The 25,235-nt window shown below is 39.6% G+C and overlaps 1 protein-coding gene across 1 annotated transcript in view; it reads left to right on the forward strand.

Moving 5' to 3' along the window:
* The first annotated feature begins 10,864 nt into the window (after positions 1–10,864).
* Positions 10,865–25,235, forward strand: part of ITPRID1 (ITPR interacting domain containing 1) — a 76,719-nt gene continuing 62,348 nt past the window's right edge. The window contains exons 1-5 of the mRNA XM_004418853.3: positions 10,865–11,045; positions 12,305–12,353; positions 12,682–12,725; positions 21,932–21,983; positions 23,984–24,070. Coding sequence (XP_004418910.1) covers positions 10,883–11,045; positions 12,305–12,353; positions 12,682–12,725; positions 21,932–21,983; positions 23,984–24,070 — 395 coding nt within the window. The 5' untranslated portion in view covers positions 10,865–10,882. The remainder of the gene's footprint in view (positions 11,046–12,304; positions 12,354–12,681; positions 12,726–21,931; positions 21,984–23,983; positions 24,071–25,235) is intronic.

Below are 25,235 nucleotides of genomic sequence, written 5' to 3' on the forward strand. Positions count from 1 at the left end.
TGTACATATTACCTAACTGCTCTCCAGTAAGGTTTCACTAATTAATATTTCCACAATGATTAGTGTCAATTTCCCCACCTTCTAGGTGTTCTCACTCTAATGAATTTCTATTTAAGAATCTAATATGGTAACATTGTCTTTTTAGTTTCCATTCCTTGAATATTAATAAGGTTGTTTAGATTTACATTTTTTAGTCATTCATAGATTTTCTATTTTTGAATTGCCTGATCATTACATTGCTTCTACTTCTATGTATCTTTTACTTATTAATTTTTAATTGTATGTCATACATTAAGGATATGAAAACTTCTAATGTCACATATGCTGCAAATATTTTTACAGTTCTTTTTTTAAACATTTTGACATGTTTATTATTTTTCCCACAGTAAATTTTAAATTCTTATCTGGTTAAATTTATCATGATTTCACTTCATTGCCTGTGTTACCATTTCTCTGCGTGCTTTCACTACCTCAAGATTAGAAAAATATTCACCAATATTTTATTCTAGGACTATTTTTATTTTATTTTTTCATATTAAATTCTTAACCCTATTGAATTTTTTTTTTTTTTTTTTTTTTTTGCTTGAGGAAGATTTGTCCTGAGCTAACATCTGTGCCAATCTTTCTCTATTTTATATGTGGGTTGCTGCCACAGCATGGCTGCTGATGAGTGGTGTAGGTCTACACCTGGGAGCCAAACCCAGGCCACTGAAGTGGAGTGCACCAAACTTAAGCATTAGGCCATCAGGTCAGCCACCTATTAAATTTCATTTTGATGAATTGTTTAGGATTCTATTTTTGTTTCGTTTTGTATTTTGTTTTTTTAACTAAAATTTTAATTTAGAAATAATTGTAGGTTTCACACAGTATTAGGAAATAATATAAAGTCTGCCTGCCTTAATGAAGGAATCTTTTCAACAATGCATAGATAACCTACTTCTGCATATGCAGATTTTTATCTAGGACAGGCTTTGTCTTCCCAACATAATCAATAGATACAAAGCTGTAATATCATGATAGTTTCTTATGATCATTTAAAATTAATGATATCTGTTCCCTTCCCTACATTCCCTGAGATTTTGTGGTTATGATCACGGTGGGAAAGGAAGGATGATGACATCTCTGATTTCAGAGGAGTAAACACTTAGAATCTGCCTCTGTAAATAATCCAGGTAGGAAAGGGATTTAGACACAGAAGCTGGCTTAAATCTTGATCTCATTTCTTCACTACCAGCTATTTTTTGTGTTCTTGGACAGAACGGCTTTTTCACTTATATAGTTAAGAATTTTACCATCATGATAGTTTCCTTTTGGACTGAAATATGATGCAATTTTTCTCGCATAACTATATATTTTAAGATTTGAGATGTGTGCACCTGAAGATTTTAAAACGAATTGCTTGACCAGTCATTCTTTTAAAGGAATTAGGAAAGGTCTATGGAAGGAAGGTATGATAGATCCCAACTGAAAGTATTCTGAAGAGAAATAACTATCTGTATTGTCAGGGTTCTCCAGAGAAATGAAACAGGATATACATACAGGCATATCTCATTTTATTGTGCTTCACAGATATTGCATTTTTTCGTAAGATCCTCTGCCAACAAAAAGATTACGACTCACTGAAGGCTCAGATGATGGTTAACCTTTTTTAGCAATAAAGTATATTTTAATTAGGGTATGTACATTGTTTTTCTAGACATAATGCTATTGCACACTTAATAGACTACAATATAGTGTAAACACAACTTTTATATGCACTTGGAAACCAAAAGATTTGTGTGACTCGCATTATTATGATATTCACTTTATTGCAGGTGGTCTGGAACCGAACTCACAATATCTCCGAGGTATGCTTGTATCTGTATCTATAGTTATCTATATATAAAGAGAGAAATATCTATATCTATCTATCTATTTATCTATCTCTCTGTCGGCTCACACAATTATGGAAACTGAAAAGTTCCGTGATCTGCTGTCCGTAAGCTGGAGACCCAGAAAAGCTGGTGGTGTAGTTCCAGTTTGAGTCTGAAACGTGAGAACCAGGGGCATCAATGGTGTAAATCCCAGTACCTGAGCAGGAGGAGACTGATGTCCCAGCTCAATCAATCCAGCAGAGAGAAAGAATTTTTCCTCCACCTTTTTCTTGTATTCAGGCCCTCAGCAGATTGAAGGATGCCCATCCACACTGGAGAGAGCAATCTGCTTTATTCAGTCCACTGATTCAAATGCTAATCTCTTCTGGAAACACTCTCATAGACACACCCAGAAATAATGATTAGCCAGATATCTGAGCACCCCGTGGCCCAGTCAAGTGGACACATAAAATTAATCATCACACCATCAGATAGGATGACTTGTATTTTCAGTAAGCTACCATTAAACAACATCTGTTTAATTGTTGCAAAGCCACTGCTGAATAGCCCTTCAGTGAAATTTATGCTATAATTGCTCGTATGCATTTTAATCCCCTTGTCTGGCACATTTGCCTAACTATTACCCCATCTTCAAGAGTCAGATCTAATACTTTCCCTTCCAAGAAGCCTTTGTTGATGCCCCTAAATGAACATCTTCCTCCTTTAATATTTGAGAACAGTTGTTTTGCACTTCTCTTAAAGTGCATATTATATTCTGCCTCACAATATAGTTAATAAGTACTATTTCTTGTAAGCAACTGTAAACTCCTCAAAGTTTCTTTGTACACAGTAGACAGTAAAATATTTAATTGAATCAAATTAGTAGATATCATTATTGAATTTATTTATATAATACTTCATTTATACAATGTGCTTTCATGAGCAACTGCTAGTGCCTGGTACTGTGCCTGACATGATAGAGATGACAAAGATGAGTAAGTCACAATTCCCACCTAGTAAGAGCAAAGACTGAGTCCAGGGTCAGAGGTATTCATTCATTCATTCATTAAACAGTTATTGTTGATCACCTCTTATTATCCATGTCCTAGACTAAGTACCACAGATACAGAAATGAGTAAGTCATGGTCTTTGCCCCCAGGAGTCCATTTAGTTGAGTGGGAAAGGCAGAAGTGTAAATAAACCACTTAATTTGAGTGGGAAGAGTGCTACAACAGGTTTTGCATAGGTTGTGTGAGTGCCAGAAGCAGGCTGGGGTGGGAGCGGAGAGGAGAAAAAGTGCTATAGAATAAGTTCTATTTGAACTAAATGAAATGGTATCCAGTAAAGAGAGGGGCAGCGCTAATAGGGGAATCTGCACCCGGTGTGATCAGAGAGGCGGGAGCATTTGAGAACAACAAGCAGTTCGTGCATCCAGAATATGGTGTACGTGAAGGAACCTGGATTGCAATTATGTGAGAATGGGACACCAGAGGTAGATCACAGATGCCCCCACATCCTTTCATTCTCCCTCCCTAGGATGAGACAAGGCACATGTTGAGAAGACAAGAGTAGAAATGATGAAAAAGGGGAATCGTGGAGAAAGAAAAATCTCTTTAAAGTTGGAAAAGGACTGTAAAAGGGCTGGCGGCAGATGAATCAGCTGATCCAACTCTACCAGCCTGAAAGGCATTTCAAGTTTCCAGGAAGCTGTATGTATGGTTCTTGAATTAATAATCTTTTGCTTATTTTCTCCAGCAAAAGACAAAAACTCCAAGTCCAAAAGAACTGACTTTGGGTTCCAACTTGGGCACAACTGCCTTGTCTTTAAATCCAGCTTGCTCCTAAATGGCAGGAGTGAGCACCCTTCACATATTTCATGGTGGGAGGAAGCCACCCACAAAACAGGTCATCACAGACTGCATGTTCCTCCAGCAGAGTGTTGACAGAACACTCTCTTCCCCAGGATCTGCCTCTACTTCACCGAATCATTTGGAAATCTTTACACGTGTTCGTGGGACTTTGATGCTTGGATAGGCTGGAGGAGCAGAAGGGCATTCCTGGCTTGGCTTTTTGAGTAATCTTCCAAGCCTGTAAGTAATAGGAACAGTGTTTCATTCTTCCCACTTTTATAGTTTTAATGAACATGGCTTTAAAATATTTTAAAAACGTGAGCTCCGTTGGTCAAATATTAAACAGTCTCTGTGGAGGCTAGAAATAGTATAATCAACTTATGGAATTATCTCATCCCTTCCAATTCTCTCCTATTATGCAAGAGGAAATTACATTTCAAGACAACTTGAAACTACATGCCCAATGTCATACAATCCGTTAACTATTTGTTGATTAATTAAAATAATTTACTTTTTTTTTTCCCTGACGATGAGTTAAGATCTTTCATCTGCTTGTTAGCTGTTGGAGGGCACATAAGAGAAGGTAAAAGAAGGTGTTTACTCAGATAGCATTGATCGAAATGGCAGAAGTGGACATCAAGTATATATTTATATATGTATGTGTACACACGTATAGGTATGTGTGTGTGTATATACGTATATATATATTTTTTTAATATTATCATTTTTCTAATTCAGATCTACAGTGCATTATTCCCTGATGCTATATACCTATTCCTGGCAAGTTTCACTTCTAATAAGTTGCTTAACTGCTAAATACCAAACTATCTTTAATGATTTCATAACCAAATTAGCTTCGATATTTCTCAATTGATTGTTGGCATTCAATTCAATAGCATTCAATAGCCATTCATTCAACAAACATACATTGAGTACCTTTTCTATGCAATTATGATATGAAAGCTAAGATCTCTGTCCTGAAGAACATCCCAGGATGTTAAAGAGAAGCATAAACACAGACTTATAAAACAATGTGAAAATACTTTACTAATGATTTACACTGAACTATGGGATTACAGAGGAGCAACTAAAACCACATTCATACAGGGAGAGCATGTAGGTAGAGAAGATAAGAGGGGGCTGAGGGTTGAGGTATAGAATACTCAAAATTTAGAGGCTGGAAAGGAGAAAACCGGCAAAAGAGCCTGAGAAAAAAGCTTTGAGGGAGATAGGAGAAAATCTAGGAGAGTGTGGTATTAAGAAACAAACGAAAAGATTGTTTCCATTAAAAGGAAGTGGTCAACTGTTGAAAATTCTAAAATGATAAGAACTGATAGCTGACCGTTAGCTTACTGATTTAGGTGGGTTATAAAGAGAATGGGAGGTGTGGATGGTGCTGTACATGGGAGACTTTTGCTACGATCCAAATGAGACTACAAGTTCTGATTCACATCGGGTTGATAGCAACAGAGGTGTTTGGTCTGAGATATGTTGTAAGGGCCTCTCTCTCCTTTTTTCCGCAATGGCTTGATGTGAAGCATGAAAGGAATAGAAGAATCAACGAAGGCTTATGAGTTCTTGGCCTGAATAGCAGTGCCATTTATTGAGATGGGGAACACCGGAATAGGGGCAGGTATGTGGAGGGTCAAGTAGAAGTCAAGGAAAGAATAAAGATATGTGGCACATATTAAGTTAAAGATGTCTATAAGTGTCCAGGTGGAAATGTCAAGTAACTGGGAATACTCCATTCTGGAACTCAGGGGCTCTATTCTGAAGCTCTGGGCCAGATTTGGAAATATGAGTTTGGGAATCATCATAGGCTGAATAGAGAACTAAAGTAGGAGTTGGACAGAGTTTGAGGGGGGTCAATGGAGGATTATTTTAACTTGGGAGACATTATATCGTGTTGTAAACTGAAGGGAATGGTCCAGTAGAGAGGAAAAGTGGTGCCCAAGCAAAGTCTGTGAGCAGAATAGAGGTAATGGAGATGCTTGAAATTGAGATTTTGGAGGGTGTTCACTTACAGTGATGAAGTATGACCGTGTCAATGGAGTGGAGGGAAGGATTGTTGAAAGGGAGCAGATTATTGAACTGAGTGGTCACATGTTGATAGGTCTTCTAGATTGACATGAAATCTTCCAGAAAGATGACAGGAATACCATCCTATAATTTTCAGTAAATGAGGGCAAATGTCCTATATGTTTATGCCTGCATAGTCTGATAGCATATGCTTCAAAGGACAGAAGAAACAAGGTGTGAAAGCAGCAGTAAAGAACATGGAGGTGGGGCCGGCCCCGTGGCTTAGCGGTTAAGTGCACGCGCTCCACTACTGGTGGCCCGGGTTCGGATCCCGGGTGCGCACCAACCCACCGCTTGTCGGGCCGTGCTGAGGCGGAATCCCACATACAGCAACTAGCAGGATGTGCAACAATAACATATAACATACAACTATCTACTGGGGCTTTGGGGAGAAAAAAGGGGAAAAAAAAAGGAGGAGGATTGGCAATAGATGTTAGCTCAGGGCTGATCTTCCTCACACAGAAAAAAAGAACATAGTCTCCAAGACTATGGTCTTGATTCAGTGGGTGAAAAAGAAAAGGCCACAGCTTCAGAGAGTGGCAAAGGAAATCGTGTGCAGGTTTCAATTAGAGAAAGGAGGTGAAGGTACATTCAGTGAAGAGCTCAGGGTAAAGGGGAGTTAGTGGGTGACAGTCCGTGAATTCCAGAAGGCACAGGGATTGGAAGAGTCTGATAAGGGTAGGAGACTGGGCCAGCTGAGGCTATGCTCACTGCCATGTGAGCATGGCTCTAGGCCATGATGGGATTAGTCCTAAGGTCTTCTAGGGTAAAAAGCATGAATTAGTTCTATTAGAGTGTCAGCCTCTCAGGACTGGTCTGTTAGTTTGTGGCAGTGAGGTAAGTGGTATTGAGTCTCTTGGTAACCATCTTTTTAAGAGCATGAGGGGCTCTGGAGGCTTCCCTTTTAAACTTCTATGGGTGTCGTTATAGCTGGGAAAGAGGCAGGTCTTACTAGAGCACATGGCTCTATGTAGCCTTGTCTTACATCCTCCTATTGGAGAAGTCACTGTATATTGAGGATGGAGAGCAGCAAGGCAGATCTGGACACTACTTGAGATATTATGAAGCTTTGAACAGAGGCTGTGATAATGAGGATCCGTAGCAGACACATAACAACGGTGGTCCCTTGTGGACCTCGGGGCTGTTCTCTCATTATGATGTTCTCTTCTTGACCACGGGGCTCATTCAGAAGAGGTGGCCAAGACTAGAGCTACAACCTGTAATTATAGCTTTGAAATTAAGTCCATTGTTAAAGGGATTTCCAAGCTCTGCTATAGCTAGTCTAACTAGTCTCAGGGAAATCTGCTTTCTCATGGTCACAGAAATATTTTATTCTCACACTCGCCAAATATAGCTACTTCTCAATTATTTGACCTAAGTATTTTCAAGATGACACATATTATCCACAAACTAATGTGTCAAAAAACTGTTGCATTGATTGGTGATTCTTCTCCTTTGCTTGACAATTCTTGCCAGAACAATGACAGGAAGCAACACAGAGAAGAGAAGGAAAAAGAAAAAAAAACTGAGCAATATGGGTATTGATTGTTTTGTATACATTTTTCATTAAATTTTCCCAATAACCCTATGAAGTGATTATTTTATACTCATTACAGAGATGAGAAAATAGATTATCAGAGAAGTTTGAAAATTTCCCCAAGGAGGTGTCAGGAAAGCAGCAGAGCTGAGATGAAGATCTGGAGTTATCTGACCTGAAAGCACTTGCTCTTTTAACCACATAAGAGCCAAGAATGCTGGCTAAGCCAACTGGGTGTTTCTTTCCCAAATAATCAGGCGATCAACTAACAGTTACAGATTATTTACGCTGGGCAGAGTGCTGTGCTGGGATCAATGGGGAACACAGAAAGAAATAAAGCACAGCCCCTGTTCTTCCAGCATGAACGACCTGTTTGGCAAGATAACCTATTTGCAGAGAGGTGCAAAAAGTTAAATAACCCAGAGGATGAGAATGTAATCATTGTCATCACTCTAAGTATCAAATTCTGTGATTTCACTGTGGGCTGAAGTCTTCATAGCGAAAAGGAGCGTGTATGGTTTTTGAATTTGCTCAAGTGAAAGAAAATGTGATGTAAAATTAATGAAACACAGCCAATTTTTTCTTATTTTGATTATTTTAAAAATTTGAAACCTTGATAACATTTTAGTACATTTCTTTTTTTTTTTTTTTTTGTCTTTTCAATACGTTGTTTTTTTGTTTTTGGTTTTCTTTTTACAAAATTGAGTTCTTGGTGCGTATATAGTTTTCCATTCTCTTTTTTTTAATTAAACATGAAGATAATACATTTCCCACATTAATGGAAGCTCTTTATAGACATAAAGATCAATGACATAGTAATCAGAATAGAAGGGATCTGAAGCGAGAGAAGGGACTCTCAGGCACAGGGCACAACATGATCTGGGGTGAGGATTTGCTTTGGCCCAAGTCAGGGTTGGCAAGAATTTGGTTTCAAGTGGTCCTGAGGACGAGGGGTTAACTAGAAGAGTCAGCAGAGGCTACATGCTGTAACTTCTGCCCTTCAGTCCACTGGGCAATTCAGGACTGCCACCTGATCTTGTCCTTTCCAAAGGGCTGCTCTGGGGGTCATGCCAGTGGATGCCAAAGGAAGGTCATTCAAGCATTGGAGAGTCCATTTCCAGAAGCAGATTTGTTTACTAACTGGGAAGGCATCCACCAAAACAGAGGGAACAAAAGAGTTTTTCTCTACAAACCGGTCCCTGACCCTTGCCTTTAGCAAGGGTTCCCACTTTCCTTGGCAAGTTTTTCCTACTCCATAGCCAAGTACAACTGAGCTGGCAGGGAACATATCCTCACTGGTTGTGCAAGGCTCGTGGCTGAGGTCAAACATTCCATTGTAGAAGGAAGTTTGGGGACATATGAATAAAGCAGCACCTTTATCTAAAATTTTGTTGACTTTTACAGTGTTATATTTGAAAAGGTGGTAGCTAGGTTAAAATTCGACATTATAGTACAGAAACAGCAGTTCGAGGACTGAGCTTCTCGATAGCTCCTTCTCCCACTACAGAGCAAAATCTGTGCTAGACACTCGCTTTAAGCTGAGGTCAGTGAAGAAGCAAGATTATTTTGGGGATCTTATTTTTCTGTAATACATTATTCTTTTCTTCAAACCCTGATCCTTTATTGAGTCTGATATTTCATGAATTTTTGTTAAGTGTGATTTTGGAGTTTTTCCTCCATTGATATTTTGCACTGTCGGAGTTGGTGCTCTGATCGCAATTCATGTGCACAAGATGCAAGGCATTGCCAAAGAGAACACTTTTTTTTACTCAATAGACCCAAAGCCTATGTAGAATTAAATCACTAAAAATTAAAGGCAGTTCCTAAAGGTAATTTTATCTAGTGTTATGAATTCTAGTATACCAAACAATTCTATAAAGTTTAGAAATACAATCTTATCTGTATTACTTTTGTCCTGTTATCATCAAAATTTTTATGAACATTTGTTTGCGCCCAGAAGATATTCCTAAAGTCAACTTTCTAACGTTAGCTGACTAAAAGACTCACTGTTAATATAGATATTAACTATCCACCTTTTGCCCTAATTTTTGACTAATATAAATTTCTTAGTAATTGCTTTTTTTACATAAAATTAAAAATCATCACAATTGTGATTAATTTTTGCAGTAATTTATTATTACAACAATCAATGTATATTTATACTTCAACTGAATGATAGAATTTTAACATATAAAGTATATAAGGAGACTCTTACTGCCAATTGCACCTAGAATATTCACCTATAATTAAATGAAAATATTCAAATGTTTACAATAAATCTGAGTGACTTGCCTTGTTGAAATGCTGATTAGAAATGGTGGTCTACATGTCATGTGATAGTGATTATGCATAAGTTTAGGGATGCAAGACATGCTGCTGAAGTAGATATTTGATTATTTCTGTAAACTTAAAGAATAAACTAATGAAAATTCAAGTAGATGCCATGGAAAGAATTTCCTTATCAAGTGTGGTTTTGAGCCCTATCTTTGCTACTCCAGTTTTGTACATATTTATTCAGCACCTTCTGTGTCCTGAGAATTCAGTCAAATACCATAGACACATAAATGGGGGAGAGGGAGACCCTTGTTCTCAACATGCTGATAGTCTAGGGAGTTTGAACAGTGTACACAGCTGCTCTAAGCTCTGTCTCCTCCTCCGACTCCACGAGCCTCATAAGTCAATAAAGGTCAAATAAGCTAATGGGGGTAGCTAATACTTCTTGTGCCATGTGCCTAATATATTTATTAATATTCTAATTGTCCCACCCACCCTATAGGGTAGATAGTACAGCTTAATAGTCGTGGGAACACATCTGAGTCCAGCGTCTTGGTTTGAATCCTGGCTGCCATGTGGCTTTGCCTATGCAACTTAACCGCTCTGCTCTTCAATTTAAAACAAAATCATGACAATTAGATTACTTCCTTCATTAACAATTAAATTAAATAATAGATGTATAGAATTCAGCATAGAATCTAGCACATAGTAAATACTTCACTGAGGTTTACAGTTATTAAAATTCAGTACAATTTTTCCCCAAAAGGAATGTAGAGAGGTTATACAATTTACACAGGGCCACACAATAAGTTGCAGAGATGAGACTCAGCTAGGTTGATCTGTTGTCAAAGCCCTCATTTTTTACATTTTGGGCCTCTAAAAATATCTTTATACTGTAACTGTTGGATAAATTTGAAGGATACTTATTATGTTAATCAATGCTTTTAAACTTTCTACTTGGCTGGGTGTGTCTTCCAGTCCAATTTCTTTGCTCTCTGTCCACATCTCAGACCACCAGAATATGGATGTGGCCTGGTGACAGATAAGGACATGTATGTCCCTCTCTCCAGCTGCCTCTCCATTCAGAGAACCATTTCACTGCATTGAAACAGGGAACTCGGCTCAGGTGGATGAGCCAGGATCCCAAAGATTGTGAAGCGGGATCCACTCATTGGACTGTGAGCATTCTGGTCTTCTCTTTCTCACTGAGCCAAGCCGGAAAGCTGAGCTCATTGTGTCTGACTTGTTTGTGTGTATGTTTTAAAATTAGTTTGCCGAATTACTTTCCGATGATGGCGGAGAAGTCGCATGAATCTGACAACCCCCAAGGAGGCCAGGAAAAGAGCAGGAGAGAGATCCTGAGGTCCACCAAGAGGGCATGGGCTCCCCTGGATGAGCAGCTGCCTCCTGGCTCTGAGGAGGAAAGCCAGAGCTTCACCATCCCCATGCTAGGTGAGAACAGGCCCTCAGGCCTATTTGAAAATGTCCTACTGTGGGTGGTGAGGAATGTGGGGGCTTTTGGCTGCGGGCAAATGATTTTGGAGCAAGAACTTGGCTTTGAAGTTACCAGTATTCCCAGAATGATTCCAGAAACTCCTATGAAATGGGCACTTCTGGCTTCCCTCACAGACAGTCCTAATGGAAATAGATCAACTAAAGAATGAACACTGCCCCTTTCCCCTCCAACGTCCCTTCATCTTAAATCCCCTAGGACCCTGAAGCTGTGTGGACTGCATGTCAGAGACATGAGGCTTCCTTCAGGACATCAGACACTTTATTGAAAGGCTCTTATTTGCTGGGTCTTGCATCCGTAATCATTTTAATCAAGGAGTAATAAGTAAGACAACACTCATCCCTCCACTGTGATGTAACTGTTTGATGGTTTTTCTGCTTTGCTCACCACCGAATTCATTCTATCCCTTCATAGCACCTCAACAGAAGAATAAGCATCTCCCATCTCCACCTGGCCTTTTATGTTCACCAGATACCTTGTAGGGAGTAATTTAGGTACCTCATTGTTTGGTGGGATAAAGTCAAAGAAAATCAGCCCAGAGTAGCCTGTAGCCAACCAGAATGGAAACAAATATTTCACAGGAAATGCTGCCTTCATATCCTTTTCTTTTTGCCTGTTGACTATTTTTTGAGCCAGTGATAAAGATCCACGGTTAAAAGACTGGTGCCTTTTAACACAGGGCCTTTGGCAATCCTGGGACTCTAGTGCAATTTGTCCCTGAAATGAATGCAAATTTGGTTTCTAACCTGGCAGCGAAGTCCTTGCAAATAAACATCACTGGCTAGCTGCCTTAGGGAAATGTCGTGATTCAATAAGGAGAGGCTCCACGGTGATTTGTATCCAACAAGAGAAAGACAAAAGTCTGGTATGCTTTTTCACCCTTCCTATTCACACCAGGTAATTTTAAAATTATTCTAACATCCCTTACTTTTTGGTGATTTATTTTTCTTCCTTTTCGCATTTTCTTTTCTTTTTTTTTAAGTTAACAGTCTTTTGGCAAGTTTACACTTCATACTCAGGAAAGGCTGATTATGGAAAACAGGAAGTTTTGCCTTGGGGAGAAAAATGAATAAGCTTATGGAAACATGTGACTAAATATGTAGGCAATAGGGCTATTGGGTGGTGGCTGAATACTGAGGTAGAGTCATTTTATCTGGTTGTGCTTTGAGTGACTGATCTGTTTCTTTCTCATTTGTAGAAGATTTCAAACAAGAAAGTATTCAGCAGTGGCTGGACTCTGGATTCTTGTAAGTGTTTCTTTGTGCCCTTGTACATTTCTCTTGTAAAGATCCATGAAAATAATTTGAGTCCCCCCACTGGGGCAAGATGTGACACGTAAGGATTTACATTTTAACTGGGTGCTTGAAGAATTACTCCATTACTGCAAAAGTTATATATCAGTTTAAAAGTATAAAATAGAATACTATTTCAGTCCCTGGCTGTTCATTGGTTTCCAAAAGTCCTTTCATAATAAAGCCTAACTCTGTCTTTACTCTCGTCTGTTTAATTAAAAAACAATTTAGTATAATTTATTTACACGCATTTTTGACTTGCAATACTTTTGTTTCTTTATAGTGTCTCCGTAAATGAAAACCTTCAGCAAGTTGTCGACCACACTGGTAAGATAAGGGAACCCAGGAGCTGTTATGCTTTGTGGACCTGAGTAGGAGATGTATTAACATGTCTGTGCCAATAAATCTTCTTGAAATGAGAATTATCAGAGATCCTAGAAGTGAAATAGATCTCAAAAACCATCCAGCTCAATCGCTTTGTTTGATATATAAGACTGAGGCTCAGAAAGGAGAGGTGTTATCCAGCAGCAGGTCGGGGGCTGGAAACCAGGACTCATGCCATATCATTAGCTCAGACTGTAGCAGAAAACTCACTGGGTTCTACGGGGACATTTTGCAGGGATTTAATTATGGAAATGAAATTGTTTAATTTTTCCTCACACTGTATCGTACTTTTATTTCTAAATCTACTTTCTTTTCTATTCTTCCATCTCAAAATTATGTCCTCTCTTTCTAATGATGCATTTGTTCTCAAAAAGAACAATTGACTGAATTCTAAAGCAAACATTGTAAGTATGTATTTCTGGGGCAGAAAATGTATCACACTTGTTACATTGAGATTTGATAAGAACATTATAAAAAGAAAAAGAAATTTAATTATGGGTCTCACGGTTTCCATCTGCATTACATGGAATATTGTGTTTTATAGCATCTAAGACCCCTCAATCATAAAATTCTCACATTTTAAGCACCACTCAGATAGGAAAATAAAACAACAAGCCCTGGCAATTATATATGAAAGGCAACACTGACTGCAAGACACATCCTGATTTCATAAATGTTGAAATGTGAAAAAAGTGTGTTTTAAAATTGATGAAATGTCATAAATAATATATGTAAAAAATGACATAAATTAGGAGTTTAATGATTAGAGGGAAAAATTATTAGTCTAATTGTTACTTACTTGGCTGGTTTTAATTATTTTACTTCCTCCACTGCCATTTAAATTAAGATTGACCATTGGCTACAAACCACTTTAAATTTGGGATTTTCTACTTAAAAAAAAAACAAAGAACTAAGTGTATCATTGAAATTTCCTCCTTCTCCAAGCTTCTTTATTTTTTTAAATGTAAAAGTCCCACGACACCAAAATCTCTGAAAGTGTTTGCCAATAAGTTGAATTGAACTACCTCTGTTCATAATGGTTCAGACTCAAGAAAAGGCAAGAACCTAAGAAAGACAGCCAGCATTTAGTATCCCCCTGACGCTTCATCAGGCCCGGGTGGTGGTGGGAGGCCTGGCACCAGTTCTGGTGTTGTCAGTAACTGTATTAAAAGCTTCACTTCCCAGATGTTAAAGGCAAATCATGGCTTTCCTCTTCTGAATCAAGTTAATGAAGCATGAAGGCATAGACACGAGGTGAAGACCAGGAGGAAAGAAAGGGTATCAAAGTGGCTCTGAGATCAGGAATGCAGAGTTTCGAATGCCACGTCCTTTATCTTCAGCGAGGTTTTTAATAATAATGGAATAGCTTCTTACAAGTTTAATTGAGCCTCACTTTTACAAGGCCCTTTCTCATCTATCATGTTTTAAACTCCGTAAGCAGTGTGGTAACAAGGCTGGTGTTCATTCGTGCTTTGCAAGTGAAGAATCTGGGGCACGGAGTAGTCAAGGGCCACGATTTTTGATCACAGGTGGTTAGAAGCAGGCGGAGGAACTTGAGGCCTGGCATTCTATTAGCCCCTGTGTGTGCTGATTTTAGCTGCAATAAGATCCATGCACAATGAATTCAGCGAAGCCAAGAGCCACACTGGGAAGTGTGGAAGCTAGACCAGTACCAGAAACTGGTGACCTGAAGGTGGTGGGGAGTGTGGCAGGGAGAAAAACTGTGGTGAAATGGAAAGGAACTGAAGAGGAGAAAGAAAAGTAGTCACTGCAAGAGAGAAAATCCTCTAAAGACCCGTACATCCTGGTGTGACATAGAGTGGCACATTTGTTCCTAGGACAGTGGTAATAAATTACAACAAATTTGGTGGCTTAAAACAGAAATCTATTCTCTCACAGTTCTGAAGGCTGGAAGTCTGAAATCACAGTGTCAGCAAGGTAATTCTCTCTATGAAGGTTCTAGGGAAGAATCCTTCCTTGTCTCTTTCTAACTTCTTGTGGCTCCCATCAACCCTTGGCATTCCTTGGCTTATAGCTGCATCATTCCATTCTCTACCTCCATCTTCATGCAGAGTCTTCCCTGCATGTCTTCTCCTCTTCTTATAAGGACACCAGTCATTAGATTTAGGATTGAGGACCCACCCTAATGCAGTATGACCTTACCTCTACTAATTATATCCTCAAAGACCCTACTTCCAAGTAAAGGACACATTCAAAAATGAAATGTGCCCTCAAGAATGTCACTTTGACTTTCCATAACCATTACAATCTGAATATAACCTATACCAATTTTCTACAAGACCCTCTAGTCTTGTTCTCTCTCATTACATCCCTAGTTCTTTTTCTTTCTTCATCCACTTCCTCCTGTCTTAAAGCCATTCCTGTTCTGTTCACCCCTTGCCCTTCTTTTGAGTCCTGACTCAAGTCCCATATTCTCTATAAAGCCCTTTCTGACATCTGCACCAAGAGACTCAATCTCTCTTCTGAATATCAGTCACATCCATTATGGGTTCTATCCAGATGGCATTTGGTCTGTGCTGCCTCAAATTATTAGGGATATGATCAGCATCCCTAACAAAATTGTAAATGTCACTGAGGCAGGAATCATCCCTAACACATCTGATTTCCCCAAAGTTAATCAGCACAAGGATCTTACTAAAACTGGTCTACAGTGAAGATGATGTAGTCAGATTGAGAAATCTTTAAAGGAGAGGTGAGACTTGAGCTAGTCAATCAGAAAGAGATATGGTTTTGAAAAACAGGCAAAGCAAGACAACAACGTTTGGTGGAAGCAATAAGAGTTTGAACAAAGACACAGAATGAGAAGAAAACTAAATGTGTGCAAGAAAGCATACAGAAGATGGTAAGACTAGAGAAATGTTTCATGCTAGGGAGCAAAGGTAGAAATTTTTCTGTTAAATAGGTTATGGTCAGGTTATAAACGCCTTAAAATACAGAAAGAAGGAATCACACTTGATGTCCTAGGACAGGGATGGCAAAGATGTGTCATCTCAGGTTCCAGTCAAAGGATAGGTAGTTGTAACTGGGGTCTGTGTTGAGTAGGATTTTGAAGCCATATCTTTGTTCACCTTAATACAGGGTCGTGAATAATAAGTGATAGCCGCCATTGGCGCAGCACTAGGGAATTCCGGCAGAGGTGTTACACGTTTGCCATCTCTCTTGTAGTGAGTTATGGATGGTTTCTGAGAAGAGAAATGACAGATTCCAGTGTTTATCCTGGCAATGGGAAAAAGGTACACACCTTGCGAAGAAGCTATTGTGACCTCAGGCTTGAGGTGACGGGGGCTTGGTCTGAGTGTCAGCAGTGGGATGGAGAGGAGGAGGCAACAGCTTCTGGAAAATAAACAGATACGTGGGAGAAGAAGAGCAAAGCATTACAATTGGCTTTAAGATTTTGAACATGAGTGTCAGGGAGGATGAAGAGTCTCTTTTTTTGTAAGAACAGGGATTAATAATATGTCACCTGAGACAAATAAACCCTGCTGACTGCCTCTGCTAAGAGCCTTGGTCACGCAGGAGTTAAATATACAGAAAGCTGCAGAATGCTATTACTGTAGAGCCCTGTGAAAATGTAATTTGATTAGTCTATTGGATGATATTCCAAAGAACCAAATGTCTTCCATGAATCAGTCAGAAATGCTTAGGAAAACCAAAATAAAAAATGCTTTCTAAGCCAATAAAGGTGCTAATTAGTGCCTTCTGCCTATCTCACTGCATCTTCTCCAGTAATACATTTTGCAGGGTTAAGTGTGGTGTCTGCTGCTTCAGATGGCAGAAGTCCACCTAACAGTCGGGAGGGTGGCTGGAGACTCAAGTATCTGAAAGGGAATCAGGACTGGCATTTTAACCCATGCGACGGGGTGTATCGAGTAGAGCAGGGAACACTGGTTTTCTTGCTTCACTTCTCCTTCAAATCAACCCTTATGAAACTTGGGAATAGTAGGAGTATTAATTTTTTTTTTCTTTTTTCATCCTCCAATGCTTTGAGAGAGTAAAATCTGGTTTTAAAAACTTAATAAGGGTATCTTGGAAGGGAAAACAGTTGGAGAAAATATCAAAACTAAGCAACCAGAGAAGTGAGTGAGGTACAAAGGAGGCCCTAGCAAGCAAGCTTTACGTGGTATATACAGGCCATCTGTAAGGGTCCCACCTTCTACCTGGGGCAGCCTCAAGCGTGGAGCCTTCAGAAGCTTGAGGAAATCCAGGGTAACCCGGAGCAGTTTGTTTGTCCCGTTGTGGCATTCCCTAGGTGTCAAAGTTTTGCTCTGGTCAGAGGTAGCACACCCAGGAGCGAGGAGGGTAACCACGAATGAACCAAGCAGGCAGGACAGAGGCTGCAGAGAATTGCAGAGCACATTGTCTCCAACAGACTGCTGCCTGAAGGGTCCTGGGCTGGTGCTGCTGGACCTTCTGGCTTCTAAGGAAAGTCTAGGAGTCCCCGTACCGGTGAAACTGGGCCACCAGCTTGTGCCTCTCGGTTCAGGTTCATCGTTGGAAACAGGCAAAAGGAAGCAAGGACCTGACTCTGACAAGCCCGTCCTCAGGCTCCAGGAAATATACCTTACAAACTAGCAAAGTGGAAAAAAACAAAAACAAAATTAAACCAAAAAAACCCTCCAACAGGCAAAGAATAATAGTTTCATACTGGCCTGTGCAAGACTCTCAGCTGCCTGGATCCAAATCTGGAAAGGCCAGTCGCTGCTCCCGCAGTCAACAGGAAGTGAATACAGTAATGTGAAAATGCCCTTTGGTCTCCAAGGACCCAGGGAGCCAGGAATGCAAAAAGAAAATCAAGCAGTGAACCTAGTTAATTAATAATTTTATTACAATTTTTAAAAACAGGCTTATCGTGTGAATTTAAAAAATTATATCAATTTTCCCTGGCTTGGTTTTCTCCAAAATGTAAGCTTGGCAGCAGAGAAGGCTATGTCTGAAGGTATTGGATGGAGATAGACATTTGTGTCTTTTTAAACAAAATCAAGAGGAAAGAGTACAGGAGTCTAACAAAGGATGTACACACTGTATCTGAACATCAGTGAGGGTGGGATTCAGGTGAGGGGGGTCAAACATCCTGCCCATCCCCTAATTGTCAGTGATGGCCAGGCCTTACAGGGCACAGTAAGGTGGAAGGTGGGAAAGCCCTTTCCTCAGCTGGTGCTAAAACTGTTTATGGCTTTCATATGTGTCATCAGACCAGAAAACTCCTCCCCTGTGACCCAGCAGAGTCCACTTTGCACATTCCCTAGGCCACATGTTGCCTTTAGGGCCTTCTTTTTCTCTTGGGGACTCCCCTTGGTTTCCTGGCAACCAGATTGCTCCTGAACATCAACAGCAGGGCTGTGGGGTGTGGTCCATGGAGTGTGGCTCTGGATCTGCATGGGTACTAGAATCTAATGAAGATGCCCTGGGTGAAGGGCTGTGGATTTTTCTGGGTGACTACATTTTCTTCAGGGCTAGGGTTTTTGAAAACTCAGCAAGGCTGAGCTAACTCTTCTCATCAATATCTGAAAATGGATCATTTCCTCTCTGGCAGTTGGAGCAATTCACTGTGGCCACAATGCCAGACCTCTAGCCTGAATATACACATTCATTCATTTCTAGGAAATCCAGCACAATAGCAGACAACCAGAAAAGACTGAGGCAATGGCAAGAGTGGTGTTACTGGCAGAATATGCAGCCAATGTCCTAGAACCATGGAACGTTTTGGAGAGAAGAGGTGCTCAGAATTCCAGAGTTCTCGATGATGAGCTAACCAGGCACAAATGGAGCCTGCCTTTGGGAGTTCCGTGCAAAGCTATAGATGGAGGTGGTGGTGGCAGGAAAGGGGGCAGGGAGAAATAGAAAAATTTTGCTTACAATGATAAATATTTATTTTACCTTCTATTTTGGGCAAGATTATTTAATTCATTATGGCATCAAGTCATTACAATATGACTATTGAAAATTATACTACGCTTGCATCTATAACATGAGTAATAAAGTGGCAAATAGGCTTTCTCTCACATGACAACTTCAATCAATTGGCAGTGGCTTTATGGTTTGAGATGCTCTGAGACTGAGAGAGTTCGGTGAGTCAGAGTGCTGCAGTGGATTAGCAATGCCTGCCTACGTGAGAGATGTGGTACCGAAAAGATGATATTTTTCAAATTCTGGATCTTGGAGGTGCCTTGTAGGGTGAAAGAAGAGCTAAATGGGAGAAGACTGTAGAATAGCTCCCTTTTAATCTATTTAAATTATTAGAACTTTGCAAAAGAATTCCTCTGCTAAAACCCAAAGTTTTAAAACCACTGACCCAATGGGCAAAAAAGACTGGAGTTTTGGTTCCAAGTTCATTTCTAACTTGGTACATAGGTTTGAGTCAGATATTTTAACTTACATCAATATTTGTCACCAGATGTCACATAGGACATTTAAGAAATGTCACATTTGTGTCATAATAATGATCATTCACCTTGATATTCCATGCTTGGCAGTGGCTCCTTAGAATGTTTTATGAAGCAGTTATGTATTCTCTTCAAGTTAGCGATTTCTAAAGTTTGGATATGGACCCCCAAATTACCGCTTTTCTCAAAAACCCACTTATAAAGTTTATTCTAAACAAAGGATGGCAAATAAGCTTCATCTCATTCAGTGGCTTTCCTGGCAATTTTGAGAGCCTGTCTAGGCTCTATAAGAAAGTGATGTAATTGATTAATGATGTCTGCTGTGGGAGCAGGATGTGAGTGATAGCACAGAGCCCATTTATATCCCTACTCTATTCTTAATCCTTTATCACAGGTTTATATTTTTCACCCTATATGACTCTTGTGATGATAGAGTTCCATTTGTTTTGTAGGGCAGATGTTAATTGTATCTGTTCGCTCACTACCTCTTTAAAAGGTAGTCATGTATTCTGGGCTTAAGAATCCACTATTTGCTCACATCTCAATAATATACCTCTAGTCTTTTTCTTTCTAGACCAGTGTTCCTTTTCCATTCGGCAGGGTCACTGAGCCTTTGAAAGAAACAGCTGAAAACTATGGGTATTCTTATCTCCACTCCAAAAATTCAGCATTCAGAGACATGTTCACAGATACCTTGAGATTTATTCATAGACCCCTCCTCAGACAAGAACTCTGGCTCCAGACTGAAAGGCCATTTACTATTTTCAGCCTTCTTTCATATGTTTCGGTCGTAATTTCTCCCAATCTGTATTATCTTTCTTATGGTGAAAAACTTCACGTTCTCATGGAAGTGCAGGGTGATAACACTTTTCAGATTTATCCATGTCACACATTTGCACCTAGGAGAGCCACAAGTGAGAGGAAATGGGAAGACTGGTGAATCTTCTGAGGAATTTGCCCATATTCTGGACACTTCCTTCCGCAGCTGTCTGCCACAATGTTATGTCATGACACAGGTTCTGAATACTGCAACAGCCCCTGAATGGGCCTCTCTGACAGCCAACATTCAGCTCTTACCTTCTGTCCTCAGCCACACTAACCAGGCAAATGGACCTTCAGCGTTATCCTTCTCACATTTACTTGTTGCTCAAAAACCTTTCATGGTTTTCCATGTCCTGACACATACATCTAAACTCCTCTTTCTGTTTTTTTTTTTTTTAATTGATGATTTAATAGTTTTTAACATTGTGAAATTTTGGGTTGTACACTTTTGTTTGTCCATCACCATATACATGTCTCCCTTCACACCTTGTGCCCACCCCCCCTCCCCCACCCCCATAGCCCCTGGTAACCACAATACAGTTTTCTCTGTCCATGTATTGGTTTATATTCCACATATGAGTGAGATCATACAGTGTTTGTCTTTCTCCTTCTAGTTTAGTTCACTTAACTTAATACCCTCCAGGCCCATCCATGTTGTTGCAAATGGGACGATTTTGTCTTTTTTTATGGCTGAGTAGTATTCCATTGTATATATATATATACCACATCTTCTTGATCCAATTGTCAGTCAAGGGACACTTAGGTTGCTTCCACTTCTTGGCTATGGTGAATAATGCTGCAATGAACATAGGGGTGCATAAGCGTCTTTGGATTGTTGATTTCAGGTTCGTTGGATAGATTCCCAGTAGTGGGATGGCTGGATCATAGGGCATCTCTATTTTTAATTCTTTGAGGAATCTCCATACCATTTTCCATAGAGGCTGCACCAGTTTGCATTCCCACCTGCTGTGTATGAGGGTTCCTGTTTCTCCACATCCTCTCCAACATTTGTTGTTTTTTGTCTTGGTGATTATAGCCATTCTAACGGGCATGAGGTGATATCTTAGCGTTGTTTTGATTTGCATTTCCCTGATGATTAATGATGTTGAACATCTTTTCATGGGCCTCTTGGCCATCTGTATATCTTCTTTGGAGAAGTGTCTGTTCATTTCCTCTGCCCATTTTTTGATCAGGTAGTTTGTTTTTTTGTTGTTCAGTTGTGTGAGTTCTTTATATATTATGGAGATCAACCCCTTGTCAGATGTATGTCTGCTACTTTTGACTGTGATCATGGGTTCATTACTCAACTTCTGTGGGTCTCAGTTTCATTATCTGAAAAATAAGGATAGGTCCTCAATTATAAGGCTGTTGTAGGGATTGGATGATCTGGATTGGAATCATGAATCAGATTCATTCATGATTGAAATAAATGGAAGATGTTCAATAAATGCTGGGTCCTTCATGTATTCTTTTGCCTGTCTCCATCCTTGCTCCTCATCCTTATGTACCATGAGAGATATTTCAAAATGCCCTGTGATCTAGTCAGACTAGCCCTGTCATTGTCCTTTAGACACTTTCTATAGACACTCTTCTCTCATGGCAACAGCTCTTTTCCATTCAACAAATTCTCCCCATTCTTAAAAATCCAAGATAATTACTGCTTCTTCCATGAAACCTTTGCTCCCTACTTCATTTGCCACTGACTTTCCTCTTCACCAAGCAAGTACCACATTTCTTCAAGTGCTTGTCACACAATTTAGCCATTAATTACATTCTGTCTTGTTCACTACAGAGATGCCTTGTAGCTCATGCCTACACAATTTTGGACATGGAAATCAATCATGTGTTGGTTCATTTGAGGATGAGAAAATCTTCCATGTGATAAAAGGAAATTAAGTCCAACTCTCCTTTTTTTTGTTGCAGTTTCTTTGCACGAACAAGGAATAGTTCAAATGACTGTGAAAGACTACATGAGGTAGGTGGCAGAATCAGTGCTCCTTCACTCCAGTATTTTACAGCCAGATCTTTCAAAAATGAAATGGAGGTGAGAAAGTTTCTTAATAATGCCATGGATCTTGGGATCTTGTCACTGGTTTAGCCACAGTGCCTAGAATGTTTTCACTAGCCTTTAGAGAAGCAGAGGTTCATTAAATGTCATAAAGGAGTAAGCAAATTAAATCAACAAATGCTTACTGGGTGGGCGGGGGGTGGGTGGAATTTAATTAAGACATATGCATAAATGGCATTCTACTACAATTCAACTGTTTATAAGGGTCTGCTCATAAGAGTTACATTCATATTTTCACATTACCAACGTTATTAATCATCATGCTATTCACTGAACAGTACATACAATTTCCAATGTTAGGTAGAAAGCAGTGAGAGTCTCTTAAGATGAGGATAAACTAGGTCTCAAAGAGGTCCCAAACAGCAACATCAGCATCACCTGGGGACTTAATAGAATTGTATATTTCCAAGCCCCGCCCCACATATGCTGCATCAGCAAATCTGGAGGTAAGATTCAGAAATCCATGTTTTTGCAAGCCCTCTGGTGATTCTAAGGCATGCTCTAGTTTAAGAACCCCTGGAATAGACTGTGAGCTTTTTGAGGCTGAGAACTCTGCTTCCTGTGCTTCAGCCACCCTTGCATTTTCAGGATAATTCCAACTAGTTGAAAACCAAATATTCAATACTGTATCCCTCCAACTCCTACCAATTCACACCTAAAATCTACTTTGTCATAGTTTTTCCCTCTTAAAGAATTAGCTGTGTTTGCTACTCATAGAATCATAGAGCCATGAGGGACCACAGAAATCTCTCAAGCACCTCTTTCATTTTGTTGCAAAGGAAAATGAGAGCCAAGGTCGGTGACTTACTCATGCTGCCACGGCTTGATTAGAACCGTGATACACGTGGATTCTCCTGGATTCAAAACCAGGGCAGTGTCTGGGTAGCTCTGCTGAACCTTACAAAATAAAGTGTGAGCCTCACACCCAGAGTGAAGCAGAAATCGTGGCAGGCCTAACACAAACTGAGGTGAGGCAGTAAGTGAAAGGCTATCTTCTACCTGTCTTCAAGGCTCCCAGCAAGCTCAACTGTTACAACAAGAGTCTTTATTATTCAGAAACATGGGCTTTCTTGGCCTTAATGCAGAGAAGCAATTGAACAAAGAGGCAGAGCCCAGCTATTCTTACTACATGTGGACAAGACTAAGGCAAATTCAGGAGCCTAAGTAGAATAACTTGGTCTCCTTGGGAAAACTGGATCTACACTGCATTCTTTGATAAATTCCAATGTTGTGCCAACCAGCTGTTATATTTGATAAGGCTAGATGTATCTATGGTATATCTGAGCTATATAAAACTGAACCATATTATAACAGGGTTCCATTCTGTTTGGAAACACTTTCAAATGACTTGCAACACAGGACTATTTAGATAGAGTGACACTTGATTTTGAGATAGTAAAGGAGTTTGTTACTGTTGCATATGGGTGGCCACAGGAGCCCTGGAGACAGCACTTAAAGATTGTTAACCATGCCATATGAAATCCTTCACCATTATGAGAATTAATGCAGACTCACTTCAGTGGCTGCTCACTGTACCTCTTTCATCACATAATTTTAAGTTCTTCCCGAAAGTTGGTGCCTAGCAAAGCTGTATTCCTAAAAGGTTCCCCAGTGATTTGCCATCTGTCATAAGTGAGACATTCTATCACCTTTATAATGAGCACTAGTGGGCACCTAACACTTAAATTCTCACACCTTCTGTAACACAATGCTCTTGAAAAGAGGAGCAGCTCCTTGGCTGTGTGCTGTCTCTTTTTCAAAGGCGTGGCCATTATGGGATTATTAGAAATGAAGAGGAAATGCAAATGTTTGCTCTGGAAGAGAAAGATTCACAATGACCTCCCAGGGTACAATCTAAATCAACACATCTCATCTCATTGTTGGTATTTCCCTCCCACCCACTGTAGATCTCTGCATCAGTTTTCAGAAACTCCCACCCTATCCAGAGGGACCAGTTTCAACTCTTGCCATTCTGCAGCAAGTATACCACAAAGGTATGTGATTTCCAGGCACTTTTCATCCAGAGAAATCATTCTGTGCAACAATGGATTTCATGAAATTATAAATAGGCACTTGAGAAATACTTGTTGAATGGATGGGTGAGAGAATGAATAAAGGATTTTCTAAGATCCAACAATAAGAACCTGTTCATAAAATAGAACAAAATACAATATAAAAGAGTTAGTGAAATTAGACTAAATGTGTTTCAATGGGGAAATGGCCAAATAAACCATTGGCCCACTCATTTTATGGAATTCTATACAGTGATAAAAGGAATAGGTAAAGATATGTACACTAACATGGAATGATCTTCAAGTCATATTTTTAAGTGAAAACAGCAAGATGTAAAAAGATACATAGAGCATGTCCCTATTTATAAAGCAAACAAATCTTTTCTTCCTCGTTGGAACCAGGAGGCAAAGCCCCAGATCCTTACATCATGTTAGAGAGTGTGAACGTGATGTTGGGTGGTGTCCTGTAAGTGGGCCTGCCAGTGAGACTCTAGGTGGCCATTGTTGAATGTGTGAATGGCTAAATAAATGAATTGTAATTAATCCAATTTAAGTGATGGAGTCATGAAAGTAAAATTATCCAGACTACCTGAAATAAGCTGCTTAGTGTTGTATGCAGTGTAAAGGCAAACGAACTTCAACAAAAGAACTGAGCAAACCTAAGAAAACCTCATCAAAAGCTCTGATTCCCAGAGAGTCCATGAATTTTAAAAGGCCAATAGCAGAGTCACCAAGAAGTTCAGTAATTGGGAAATGAGTTGGTATACGTAAATATAATTTCCAGATAACTGAAGGTTGTCATTTTAAGTGCCAAAGCTGAATAAAACAATTTGACAAAAGCACTTCTTGTTTCTCAGCCAAGTCCAAAAATATACAGAACATATTCTAACCCTCCCCAGGAACTTAAAATCATTGTTTGTAAACATCAGTCCTTGTAGTCTGCATTTACTGATATCTTCAACAGGTTTGTGTAGCTGAGGAAGCCCCAGGCTGATAATCTTTGAAAATATCCTTCTTTGAGTCTACCGTTTCCAGTTTTTTTTCTTTTTCGTATTGCCGTCAACTACCATTTCGTTGTGATTGTCAGTGCACTGCCTCTGGCTTCTGTTCCACAGTCTCCCGGATATATCTAATTTAACATTTGCCT

This window comes from Ceratotherium simum, chromosome 1 (genome assembly GCF_057802395.1).
Source record: "Ceratotherium simum simum isolate JZ-2026a chromosome 1, ASM5780239v1, whole genome shotgun sequence".
NCBI classification, from domain to species: domain Eukaryota; kingdom Metazoa; phylum Chordata; class Mammalia; order Perissodactyla; family Rhinocerotidae; genus Ceratotherium; species Ceratotherium simum.